We start from the raw sequence: 14,037 nt of genomic DNA on the forward strand, positions 1-14,037 counted from the left end.
ACTTGGTCCCCGGCATACCTCCACTCCCCTGTGGTGGTCTTCAGCCCCCACTAGGCCGGCCTCCGCCTGCCTCTGGCCCATTCACACATCTCCCTTTCTCTTCGCTTCTGCCATCATCTGAGGTGATTCTGTACACCTCATCTGTAGATCCCACCTGTAAACCTCCAGAAGATCTGTTGAACTATCTGTCTCTGACGTTGCTGGGTAGGGCAGGCCCTCAGCTCACGCCCTCATTCTTTCTCTCCAAGAGGTCCTCAGAAGGGGAGGGCGGCTGGTCTTTCAGGACGACTGGCTGTCATCCACAGCCCGGTGACCCCCGTACCAGCTGTTCCTCAGACCCCGCCTGGTGCAGCCAGATCTCAGATCTTTCAGAACTGATACCCCGAGGCCCTGTGATAGGGTCGCCCCAGCCCTCATCTCTGATTTTAGGAGCACCTGCCCCTCGCTCCCTCTAGCATCTCAACACCTCACCTGCTGATCGCTAGGACTCACCTACAGCCAGAAGGCTGGGGCCAGAGGGAACGTTCTTTCAGGTTTTCTAAAGGAACTGTGTGCTTCCTTTAGGAGCAGAGGGAGTCAGGGTCCTACAGCCTGAGGTCTAGCCCTCGCCCAACATCATACCCGTCCCAACACGCCGTTGTAGCACCTGAGGTCCAGGCTGTCTTGGAGAAGAATCTGGAATTCACCCCAGCGATGGGGGTGGGGAGAACAGTAAGGTGTGTGTGTGTGTGTGTGTGTGTGTGTGTGTGCATGCACTCGCATGCAGCATTTGTTCTCTCAGTGAGGCCTTTCTTTGTTACTCTTCATTCCTTCTCTTCCCTTCCTCATCTTTTATATTTAAGGAAAGACTATTTCTTTTTTTTCTATATTTTACTCATAGTTTCTTTATTTTATATAGTAAAAATTACACCAGTGAGTAAGAATGCAATAAATGTGTTTCTATAAGGGAGGGCCAATTTATTTTAATGGCTTTAAATATACCCAATTTTTAATTAAAAAAAATTTTTTTTAAAAACTAGGAATATAACTACCACATGACCCAGCAACCCCATTATTGGGCATATATCCTGAGAAAATCATAATTAAAAGACACATGAACTCCAAAGATCATTGCAGCACTATTTACAATAGCTAGGACATGGAAGCCACCTACCTGTCTATCGACAGAAGAAGAAGATAAAGAAGATGTGGTACATATGCAACGGAAAATTGCCCAGGCATAAAAAGCAACAAAACTGGGTCATTTGTAGTGATGTGGATGAGTATAGAATCTGTCATACAGAGTAAAATAAGTCAAAAGAGAAAAACAAATATCATATACTGTATCTGGAATCTACAAAGATGGTACCGATGAACCTATTTGCCAAGCAGGAGTACAAACGCAGACAGAGAATGGGCAGGTGGGCACAGGGCAGGAAGAGGAGGGGGCGATGACCTGGCAGAGCAGGGTTGGCATATATCAATATACACTGCCATGTATAAAATAAATAGCTAGTGGGAAGCTGCACCACCAAGCATAAAATGCACAGCACAGGGCGCTCAGCTCAGTGCTCTGTGATGACCTGGAGAGGTGGGATGGGGCGGGACGGAGGCTTCAGAGGGGGGGGTGTGTGTATAGATATGGCTGACTCACTCTGCTGTAGAGCAGAGACTAACACAACCTTGTAAAGCAAATCTCCAATTTAAAAAGTTTAGGCCACGTTCAGTTCAGTTCAGTCACTCAGTTGTGTCCGACTCTTTACGACCCCATGAATCACAGCATACCAGGCCTCCCTGTCCATCACCAACGCCCGGAGTTCACTCAGACTCACGTCCATCGAGTGGGTGTTGCCATCCAGACATCTCATCCTCTGTCGTCCCCTTCTCCTCCTGCCCCCAATCCCTCCCAGCATCAGAGTCTTTTCCAGTGAGTCAACTCTTCACATGAGGTGGCCAAAGTATTGGAGTTTCAGCTTTAGCATCAGTCCTTCCAAAGAACACCCAGGGCTGATCTCCTTTAGGATGGATTGGTTGGATCTCCTTGCAGTCCAAGGGACTCTCAAGAGTCTCCTCCAACACCACCGTTCAAAAGCATCAATTCTTCGGCACTCAGCTTTCTTCACAGTCCAACTTTCACATCAATACCCGACCATTGGAAAAACCATAGCCTTGACTAGACGGACCTTTGTTGGCAAAGTAATGTCTCTGCTTTTGAATATGCTGTCTAGGTTGGCCATAACTTTCCTTCCAAGGAGTAAGCGTCTTTTAATTTCATGGCTGCAATCACCATCTGTAGTGACTTTGGAGCCCCCAAAAATAAAGTCTGATACTGTTTCCACTGTTTCCCCATCTATTTCCCATGAAGTGAAGGGACCAGATGCCATGATCTCAGTTTTCTGAATGTTGAGCTTTAAGCCAACTTTTTCACTCTTCTCTTTCAATTTCATCAAGACATGGCCTTAAATAAAAAGTCAAAGTCTCTTACCCAACCCCTTACCTCTAGAACTTCACTTCAGAAATAACCATTCTCAAGCAGTTTTCATTCTGCTAGAGAAGAAGCTTCCAAATGCCAAGGTCAAACATATTTCTCTTGCTTCCTATTTGGAACATGCTTTTCTCAAGCAGTTTTCTTTTTCCTAGAGTCTTGATCGACTATTTTCCCACTTGTTTCAAGAAGAACCATATGGCTTTTCCATCATGATTAAGCATTTTCCTGCTTCTTAATTATTCTGCTTGTTGAATAGAAATCATTTCCTTCTCAAAGTCATTCTTTTGAGCCCTCTGACTTCTTGTCCTAATTTGGACTAATTGTGTTGGCCACGACTATGCAGGTATTTCTTTACACAAACTCCTCTTGGATTAGCTCCAGAAAGCATAGATATCTTTATTTTTTTTATTTATTTTTAATTGAAGGATAATTGCTTTACAGTGTTATGTTGGTTTCTACCAAACATCAACATGAATCTGCCATAGGTGCACATATGTCCTCTCCCTCTCGAACCTCCCTCCCATCTCCCTCCCCATCCCAGCCCTCTAGGTTGTTACAGAGCCCCAGTTTGAATTCCCTGAGTCATACAGGAAATTTCCATTGGCTATCCACAGATATCTTTCTAATTCTTCACTTGTTTTATGCTTTTCTCCACCTCATCTACAAGTAATATTTTTCAGAAAGTGCATGGCAAAGTAAACTTCCCGAACATTTGAATATCTGTAAGTCTGGCTCATATTTGATGAATAATTTAGCTAGCTGTAAAATTTTACATTCAAAGTAATTTTCTTCTGAGTTCTAAAGGCGTCGTTCCATTTTATTCTAGACCCTGGCCACTGAAACTGTGGTCCGCAGAGCAGCAGTGTCACCGTCACCAAGGAGCTTGCTGGAAATGCAGACGCCCAGGACCCACACCAGAGTCCAACTGTGACAAGAGCCCCAGAGACATGTGGGTGCAGTGGGGTCCAGCCTCCAGTGCTGCAGCCAATAGGGCTGGGGTCAATCTGACTCTTTTCTTAGCAAATCATCTGATGTTTCTTTTCAGTCTAACGTCCGGAGGCCCTCTCTCTGTCCTTACTTGGTGATCTGAAATTCTCCAGACTGTTTTCAGGCTCTGACCTTGTCTGGTGGGTCCTGCCTGTTGTGAAGAAAGACTTGTGACTGTCTTCAGGTTTGGGAAACTGCCTTCTTTTATTTCTCTGATTTCATCTGCCTGCGTTCTCTGCTTCCTCTTTGGGGAATGTCATCAGTTTCCTGGACATGATCATCCATGTCTCTCAGCTTTTCCCTTTTACTTCCCTTTTGGCTTCCCTGGTGGCTCAGTTAGTGAAAGAATCTTCTTGTGATGCAGGAGACCCGGGTTCGATCCCTGGGTCAGGAAGATCCCCTGGAGAAGGAAATACCTACTCCAGTATTCTTGCCTGGAGAATCCTGTGGACAGAAGAGCCTGGTGGGCTACAGTCCATGGGGTCACAAAGAGTCAGACAGGACTTAGCAACTAAACAACCACCACCACAAATTCAAAGTCTGTGGTTACACTGGACCGCCAGGGAGGTCCCCAGGATGTTTTTGTTTTATGGATGCAGAGTCATCACGTATCTCCAGGAATACTAATTACTTCTTGCTTTCTCCAGTGCCAGTAGTTCTATTTGTTCACCTGGCTCCCTCTTCCTTAATCCGATTAGATAACCTGTATTACAGTATGGGGCCTTCCTGATGACTCAGAAGGTAAAGAATCTGCCTGCAATGCAGGAAACCCGGGTTCAATCCCTGGGTCGGGAAGATCCCCTGGAGAAGGAAATGGCAACCCACTCCAGTATTCTTGCCTGGAGAATCCCATGGACAGAGGAGCCTGGAGGGCTACAGTCCATGGGGTTGAAAAGTCAGATACGCCTGAGCAACTAACACTTTTACTTCACTTTCATTATGGTATTACTGTTCATTTGCTTAGGTGTGTTGACAGTATTGTGCTTTTGTAAGAAAATGTCCTTATTTTTAAAAAATGAATGTTGACATTTAATTTACACACACGCGAGTGTGCACGTGTGTATAGAGAAAACAAGAATGAGAACACACTCCTAACATTTGGAGGTGGGGAATATGCCCAAGTGATATTATACCAATAGTTCAATTTTCTCATGAAATTCGTTTGAAATTTTCAAAATTTGGAAAAAAGAAAAACAAAACAAAATATCCGAATACTCGGGAAAATACTCTGGTGGCGGAGAGGGGACGGTGAAATCCCTAAGAAATCAGCTCTCTTACTGGAAACCAGATATGTGTTTGGTTTTTAAGCAAGTAGGACTATAGGTCGTTTGAATTTTTGCATATATTTCCTTGGAGTAATAAACAGTGTGAGCAAAGCCTGTGGCTGATATTCCTTAGGAAATCTGCCACAGGGGGTTAAGAAGGGACCTGTCCTAGGGTATCTCTAATGAAGCGGAAGAAAGTTATAATGGGATTTCATGGGTGTGGACAGTAATTGGATTTGGTGGAGGGTATAATTAAATTTCACCAAGGGCTCACAACCTCTGCCCCAGGGAAATAATGAAAGGGTCAGATGACCTTCGATCCCACTCAAAGGGAAACATGTAAAGCATGCTAACTGCGAAGCACAGGCCTGCTGTGTCCACAGCTCCTCAGTCATGGGGCAGTGGCCACGGCGCCCGCAGGATCACTAAAGAGACGCACCTTCAGATAGAGGGTTGAAGGCACGTCAGTAATAGAAGAATACTATGAAAAGTATTGCCTACAGGTCTCTGAAATATCTACCTCTACTTTGATAAGTGGATTCAAAGCATAATCCAGTCCAGAGAAGGATTTGCTGTTGTTTAGTCACTAAGTCTTGTCCAACTCTTTGCAATCCCATGGACTGTAGCCCTCCAGGCTCCTCTGCCCATGGGGATTCTCCAGGCAAGAATACTAGAGTGGGTTGCCATTTCCTTCTCCCGGATGTCTTCCTGATCCAGGGATTGAACCTGTGTCTCTTGCGTTTCCTGCACAGGTAGGAGATTCCCACTGTGCCACCCGGAAAGCTTACAAGTGACAGAAATTTCCCTCTATTCTAGTTTGATGAGAGTTTTTAATCACAAACTATTGTTGGATTTTGTCAAATGCTTTTTCTGTGTAAACCAATATAATCATATAATTTTTTTCACTTGATATGATGGTTTACATTGATTGACTTGAATGCTGAAGCAGCCTTGTACACCAGCGAAGAAATCTACTTCTTCACAGTGCATAATTCTTTTTATACACTGCAAGATTTAATTTGCTAAAATTTTGCTGAGGACTTTTGTATCTAAGATCATGTAAGTTTTTGATATGTAGCTTCCCCTTTTTTTGTAGATAGTAATCTACTTTTGGTATCAGAGTAATAATAGCTGTATAAAACCAAGTTGGGAAGCATTCTCTTCTCTTCCATTTTCTGCAAGAGATGGTGTAAAATTCTTCCTTAAATGTTTGGTAGAATTCTCCAATGAAACCTAGACCTGAAGATTTCTTTGGGGGGAGCTTTTTTATTATTATTAAACATTAAGTTTCATTTCTATTACAGGACTACATAGGTTGTCTATTTCAAGTGGCTGTGTTTGGGTCTTTTGATAGAGGAAGGTGAGAGGGCCAGATGTGGGGAAAGGAGCAAATACCTTGACTTCACAGCCACCTGCAGCACCTCTGGGTGGCAAGCTGAGGGACAGTCCTGGGTTCTGAGGCTGGAAACACCTGCCATGCCAGGTCATAATCCAGCACCTTCATAAAGCTTTACAAACCAGCACCGCAGGATGAGCTGAGAGAAGGGACAGTGTGAAGGTCATCGTTGAGGACTGAGTTGTTTTTCTTAATGGAATACAGTTGCCTTATGACGTGTTAGTTTCTGCTGTACAAAGAAGTGACTCAGCCACATGTATACATGTATCCCCTCCCTTGTGGCCCTCCCCCTCCAACCCCACCCCTCGAGGTCTTCACAGAGTACTGAGCTGAGCTCCCTGTGCCGTACAGCAAGTCCCCACCAGCTATTTGTTTACACACGGTGGGGTGCACTGATTTTGTGCTCTGTGTTACACAGGGGCGCTCATGTCCACACTTCACAGCAGCGTCTCAGCACCTGGTGGCAGGGATGAGGACGTTGGACCGGGCACAACAGATGCCTGGGACTTTTCGTTTTCTTCCACTTTGTTCAGACTGAGTAAATTCTATTGACTTTACAGATTTTTTTTTTTTTTCCTCGATCATCTCTTCTACTGTCATTCCACCAATTTGTTTTTTCAATTGTATTTTTCAATTCTACAGTTACACTTGGGTCTCCTTTTATTTCTTCTGTCATTGCTGAAATGTTCTGCCACTTTTATCTGTTTCAAGAATATTTGCAATTACCTCTAAAGTAGTCTTTTGATGGGTACTTTAAAATCTTTGTCAGATAATTCCAACACCCGATTCTTTATGGTATCATCATCTGTCGATTTTCCCATTCAAAATGGGAAAATTTTGTGGTTGTCCTTTTTGTTGTTGTTTTTATAATGAGTGATTTTTCTACTGTATCCAGGGGGGTTAGATATTACTTTAGGAGATCGTGTTTAATTGTGAGGTGCAGTGCAAGGTCTGGGGGTGTGAATGCTCAGCTTCCCAGCGAGTGCTGCCAGTGCTGCTCTGGCACAAGCAGTACACTGGCTCACACTGGCTTGTTGTGGACAGGTGGGGTGACACTCCAGCTTCCTGCTGTGTCACACTCATACCAGACAAAGGGGGATGGGGAAGCAGCCTGCCAACGAGCCCCAATTCCTACTACTTCTTCCTAACTGACAATGGGTGAGGGCAGAGGCTGAACTTCCTCTTGGCTTCCACTGAAACTAGGCAGACAGGAAATGGAGTATTAACTAACCCAGCTCACACCATTCCACTCCACCCTGACGTCAGTGAAAGCTGGAGACTCAGAGTCTACTGAGCCCCTTTGGTATGGGGGTGAGAGAGCAGGGAGAAGAGGATCAAAGAGCCCACGAGTCCTCCTTCACGCTGTCTAGGTAGGTTTCTTTTTTAAATTTTATGTATTTGGTTGTGCTGGGTCTCGGCTGCTGCGTGGGCTTTCCTAGCTGCACTGAGCAGGGGCTACTCGTCGTTGCAGCGTGCAGGCTTCTCACTGTGGTGGCTTCTCTTGTTATGGAGCGTGGGCTCTGGGCCTTGTGGGCGTCAGCAGTTGCAGCTCCCAGACTCCAGAGCACAGGCTCAGTGGTTGTGGACCAGACAGCTTAGTTCTCTGAGGCATGTGGGATCTTCCCGGACCAGGGGTCAAATCCGTGTCTCCTGTGTTGGCAGGTGGATTCCTTAACACTGAGCCACCTGGGAAGGCCCCAAATTAGTCTTCCTTTTGCTGGGTACTTGTGTAGCTTCAGCTCCTTACTGGGTCCACTGACACCAGGGATGGGGAGAACGTGAGTGGTCACTAACCCTAACTCACACCTCCTGGCTTAGTCTAGTTGATGTCAGGCAGGGGTAGTGTTCACTCTCCACTGGACTCTGCTGCCACTGGAGCTGAGGTCGAAGGGCACTGGTAATTAGCTCCACCTCGCATCACCTCACTGGGTCTCGATGTTGCTAAATGCAGGTGAAGTCTTATCTCACCAAGGGATCCTGCTGACGTTACCCCAGTGGGAGAAACTGGGCTCTTTTTGCTTCCGCCAGGCTTCCCAGACAGCTCAGTGGTAAAGAATCTATCTGTCAATACAGGAGACTCTGGTTTGATCCCTGGGTCAGGAAGATCCCCTGGAGAAGGAAATGGCAACCCACTTCAGTATTCTTGCCTGGGAAATTCCATAGACAGAGGAGCCTGGCGGGTTAGAGTCCATGGGGTCATAAAGAGTCAGATAGGACTGAACAGCTGTGCATACACAGCCAGCCCCACCAGCCCCGCCAGGCGGGGGAAGGGCATCGCTATACCTGCTACCTGCTTCTGCTGACTTCCTCAGACTGGAGGTTAGGAGGAAGATCAGTTCCTGCCAGGCCCTGGTGAAGCTGGGGGGTGTGTGTGTGTTGGTCTGGATTTTCTGTTGCGTGTAACTCGTGGAGAGGGAGTGTTGCCTGTAAGGTTTTCTATTGTGAGGCTACCATCTTCCGCATCCTTTGTCTGGATGCACAGGCTTTACTTGAAGCATATTCTGTTTGTGCCAGTTAGAGATTTAGGATATGTATATTCTGTCCAGGATTTACGGGAGGCAATAAGGAAACCCAGAGAACTTACTTCGTTGTCTTCCCCAGTCCCTAGGTCACTGAGCAGCCTGCCTTCTTTGTTCCCACTTTATACAATGAAATATTATTCAGCCATGCTGCTGCTGCTGCTAAGTCGCTTTAGTCGTGTCCGACTCTGTGCAACCCCAGAGACAGCAGCCCACCAGGATCCCCTGTCCCTGGGATTCTCCAGGCAAGAACACTGGAGTGGGTTGCCATTTCCTTCTCCAATGCATGAAAGTGAAAAGTGAAAGTGAAGGCACTCAGTCGTGTCTGACTCTTAGTAACCTCATGGACTGCAGCCCACCAGGCTCCTCTGTCCATAAGATTTTCCAGGCAAGAGTACTGGAGTAGGGTGCCATTGTCTTTTCCGTATGCAGCCATAAAGAAGAACAAAATAATGCCATTTGCAGCAACATGAATGGACCTCAGACACAGAAAGACAAACATCATATGATACTGCTTATATGTGGAATCTAAAAGTAGGCTACAAATGAACTTGTCTACAAAACAGAAATAGAGTTACAGATGTAAAAAAATACACTTATGGTTACCGAGGGGCAAGAGGGAGAGGGACAAATTGGAAGATCGGGATTGAGACACACACACTACTGTGTATAAAACAGATACTAATAAGGACCTACTGTAGAGTATAGAGAACTCTACTCAATACTCTGTAATGGCCTTTATGGGAAAAGAATCCGGAAAAAAGAGTGGTGGTAATTTAGTCACTAAGTTGTGTCTGACTCTTGTGACCGCATAAACTATAGCTTGCAAGACTCCTCTGTCCATGGGATTCTCCAGGCAAGAATACTGGAGTGGATTGCCATTTCCTTCTCCAGGGGATCTTCCCAACCCAGGAAAAGAGTAGAAATATGTATGACTGATTCTGTTTGTTGTACATCTGAAACTATCCCAACACTTAAATCAACTACACTCCAATAAAAATTTTTCAAAAAGAATCTCCCTATGCTTGTTCACTGCATTCTGTGCAGGGTGTTTAACTGTTAAGAGGAAAGCCCTGGGAGGAATGGGGCCATTATATCTTAGCAAAACCCAAAGTCCCTATACTTAATCTTTAAAAACACCTAACTGGAATCCCATTCTATATACAGTCTTATATCATTTTTACTTAGCATATCATACATTTTAAATTTCCGTAATAAACTCTTTATAAGTACAGTTTTAAAGGCTATAGAATTCCCCATTGATTGGCCAGAACATGATTTACCTAATCATTTTCCTATTGTTGAAAATTTAGTTTCCAATATTATTGCTGTAATAAATAATGCCCTAATGAGAATGTTTGTGACCAAAAGTTTTCTGCAGTTTGGATTATAAGTTTAGATGAAGTCCCAGAAGTAGAATTACATATGGCCAAGAGTAACATGGAAGAAATTCCTTTTGTTCTGACCAACAGTGGGATGTGAACATACTCTTAAACATGAGGCAACTGGAGATATGAAAGAGATCAGTACTGCAGAGGCCCCAAAGTTGTTTCTCTGATCACTTACGTGGCTGATCAATTGCCCTCCTTTTGTACACTGGCTCTTCCTATCTTTTGCCTGTTTATCTTCTGGGTGCACACGTGATCAGTCATGTCAGACTCTTTGCAGCCCCATGGATGGTAGCCCCCCAGGCTTCTCTGTCCATGGGATTATCTTGGCAAGAATACTGGAGTGGGTTGCCATTTCCTTCTCCAGTGGAATCTTCCTGACCCAGGGATTGAACTCACGTTTCCTGAGGCTTTGGCATTGGCCAGCAGATTCTTTACCACTGAGTCACTTGGGAAGTGTGGTTGCCTTCTGGGCACTTACAAAGTCTTTGGGAATAGCCTCCCAGGTAGAAGATATATGACTCTACACTCACAAGATGTAACATTCTTAAGCCAAAAAAGATACCTTTCAACATCAAAAATCAGCTAGGAAATAAATTACTTAATCCCTTTCCCCATTCAACTACTGCAAAAATCGAGTGCCTAATGGGAAACCACCTGCCAATCAAAGACTTCAGATGAAGATACGACATAGGAAGAGCTTCAGATTTCTGGATAACGCTTGATCTTGAAATTTTCACTGTTTAATAAGAATAAACATTTCCCAAGTCTTACCTGCAGCATGACGACATTGTCACCTTCAAAAGTGACAAACACATCTGTGTCACATTTTAAGCCTGAGATTTGATTTTCCATCATGTAACCCTATTGCAAAAAAGAGGAAAAGAAGACAATTTTTACATTTGCAGTCCCATCACTATAAAGGACTAACATTTTCTTTCAAATTAAAAACATACAGACAATTATATAAAAAAAAGAAAATATCTTTATTTCTCCTATCCAGAATAACTATTCTAAGAATTTTGACCCATCCCATTAGCTTTTGGTCCATAAATATTATTTGCGATGTGGTCTTCATTAGCAGCAAAAACATCTAAAAACAGTCATGTCACATTTTTCCAAAATATTTCAACAAATTATGCTAGCTTTTATATTCCAAATCAAGGTGGGCTTCCCTGGTGTCTCAGTGGTAAAGAATCCACCTGCCAGTACAGGAGACTCGGGTTCAATCCCTGGGTCAAGAAGATCCCCTGGAGAAGGAAATGGCAACCCACTCCAGTACTCTTCTCCAGGAAATCCCATGGACAGAGGAGCCTGGCGGGCTACAGTCCATGGAGTCGCAAGAGTCAGACACGACTTAGCAACTAAACAACAAATTCATGATTATATCCCACAAAATGCAGGTGAACGATGCCTCCCCCGACCCAACCCAACTACTGGTACTACGTATAAAATAGGTGACCAATGGGAACCTGCTATACGGCTCAGAGAACTACTCAGTGCTCTGTGGTGACCTAAATGGGAAGGGAATCCAAAAAAGAGGGGACATATGTACACACATAGCTGATTCTCTTTGCTGTACTGCAGAAACTAACACAACATTGCACAGCAACTGCATTCCAAGAAATTAAAAAAATAATAAAGCAGAAAAGAATTAGCAAAGCTACCTATGATTCTTGGGAGACGTCGTAAAAATCCTAAATTGCCATTCTGTCCCTTAATGTCCTTAAATGCTCTGTATCCTGAATATATACTGTTTCCAGCCCGTTTCTTCTTCTTTTTTCTTTTCTCACTTCCTGAAATCCTTGTTTAAAGGGCAGAAGCCTGCTGCTCCTTTCCAAAGTTCTGAAGTGTTTCTGCACACACCCTGGGAGAACCAGCTGCCCGTGAGAAACTGGACCAGCCCCAGGCCAGAAGCGGAGGGAGCAGAGCTGCCCGTGTTTGGCCTTGGGCCCGTCACCTTCTCAACGCCCCTATGCCCTCCTTCCCACTCATTGTTCTCCCCCTTAGCTCTCAAGATCCTTCCCTCTCTCAAAATCTGCTTCCAGATCAGTCCAGCCACGTAAGTTACACCAGAGGCAGCTGTCGCGCCGCCTGTCCTGGGAGTATGTGCACCTTGGCTCTGCTAGGGAATGACCAGCTTCAGCCTCTGTTGGAATCTTCAAGCCACGTGGGCCAGGGAGAGTTACAGAGGGCGCTCCCTGGGGCAGCTGTGTATTCCAAACTCATGGTACCCGTTATCTTTGGGGTGTGTGTGTGCTCAGTCATGTCCAACTCTTTGCAACCCCATGGACTGTAGCCCGCCAGGCTCCTTCACCCATGGGATTTCCCAGGCAATTTTCTGGAGCGGGTTGCCATTTCCTACTTCCGACCCAGAGATCGAACCTGCGTCTCCTGCATCTCTTTCCTTGGTAGGCAGATTCTTTACCGCTGAACCACTTGGGACGCTTTTTCCTGGGGGAGCCACTTCATTTATGAAAATGGCCACTTGAGTGACAGAAGTGGGCAAGAAGGGGGCACTCTGGGTTCCTGATGCCCACGCGAAGCATCCCTGCTTCCTGCCCCAAGAGCCATCCTTTGATGCTTCCCTCCCTCTGCTGGTTCCCCTCAGCTTCAGTGCAGTCCGAGCAGGCCTTCTGCACAATCTTAGTTTACAGAAGCAAGGGCCTCTTTAACTCTGACTACTTTCATAAAGGTAAAATGATTGTGTGTGCGCGCGCGCTAAGTCACTTCAGTCGTGTCCGACTCTGTGCTATCCTATGGACTATAGCCCACCAGGCTCCTCTGTCCTTGGGATTCTCCAGGCAAGAATACTGGAGTGGGGTGTCATGCCCTCCTCCAGGGGATCTTCCCGACTCAGGGATTGAACCCATGTCTCTTAAGTCTCCTGCACTGGCAAGCGGGTTCTTTACTGCTAGCACCACGGTGGTATTTATGCATAAATAAATCAGTAGCATTTCCAGTCCCATCATAGGTACAAGGGAAACCCCACTCCTACCCCTCAGGCAAACCACAGGAGATCGGGTTCCGACTGAGTGTGATCAGGCTGGAGACTGTCCCTGGCCAGGGAGTAGCTGAGTCAACTTTCACCGTCATCGTTCTACCATTTGTGAAGTACCCGCCACCAGCCAGATACCTCGCTGGATGCCTGACCCAACTTCATTTATGATGTCACGTAATCCTTTTCTTCCTCTCGACAGCCCTGTGAGGTGGGCGTTACTCTGTTTTACAGATGAAGGGAGTGGGCCTGGAGGGCTATATTCCTGAATAACCTATCAAGTTCTGGTGCCGAAAGGACGAACATAGTGTATACCACCTCGGGACCTGGGAAGAGGCCATTATACATAAGAAGCACACCTGCTAAAGGCTTAAAACAATAATTTTGAAGAAACAAAGTACTTTTCCCTTGAGCATTGAGCTCTGGTCTCTTCCAGCAAGGGAGGGAGGAACAGGAGCTCTATAGTTCTGACACTTTTGAACTGTTCACACTCTGCCCTGGAAACCAGGCCAATCGGGGCTTTCCAATGACCAGACCAATGGTCCACTTGAAAGGCAGCAAACCGGCACAGAATCCCACCGACTCTCACAGAACGGGCACTGGAATTCCATAACATAAAGATGCCTCATGTTCCTGTGTTAGTTCTTCTCACACATTATAACTGATTTGAGACTCAGATAATTGATTTGAAATTGATGCTGAAACTCAGCTTTAAATGCCTCTCTTCATTTGAAAATTGAGTAAAACTGTGTGACTATGACTCAGATCATTTAAGACTCTCCAGGGTCCTCGCTGAGCCAAGGTGACAGGGCTCACAGCCCTCAAAGAGCTGGTGGACAACTGAAATGAAGCAGTGGAGAGAAAACCCAAAGGCTAACCACATGCGAGGTGGCGCCATGGCCAGCTCGTCACCACCAAGCTCCTGAAACCACCAGGGCGGAGCTATGATCTAGTCTCCTTAGAATAGCCTGAGAGGGGCAGAGCAGGGACTGCCCGGGGCGTCATGATACCTCACAC

The 14,037-nt window shown here is 45.5% G+C and overlaps 1 protein-coding gene across 3 annotated transcripts in view; it reads right to left on the minus strand.

The window, feature by feature from the left end:
* ACOXL (acyl-CoA oxidase-like) overlaps positions 1–14,037 on the minus strand; it is a 332,871-nt gene that overhangs the window by 108,207 nt on the left and 210,627 nt on the right. For all 3 annotated transcript variants that reach the window (XM_010829556.1, XM_010829558.1, XM_010829557.1), the window contains exon 13: positions 10,797–10,886. In XM_010829556.1, the coding sequence (XP_010827858.1) occupies positions 10,797–10,886 (90 nt within the window). The remainder of the gene's footprint in view (positions 1–10,796; positions 10,887–14,037) is intronic.

This window comes from Bison bison, unplaced genomic scaffold (assembly GCF_000754665.1).
Source record: "Bison bison bison isolate TAMUID 2011002044 unplaced genomic scaffold, Bison_UMD1.0 scf7180017864508, whole genome shotgun sequence".
Taxonomy (NCBI): Eukaryota; Metazoa; Chordata; class Mammalia; order Artiodactyla; family Bovidae; genus Bison; species Bison bison.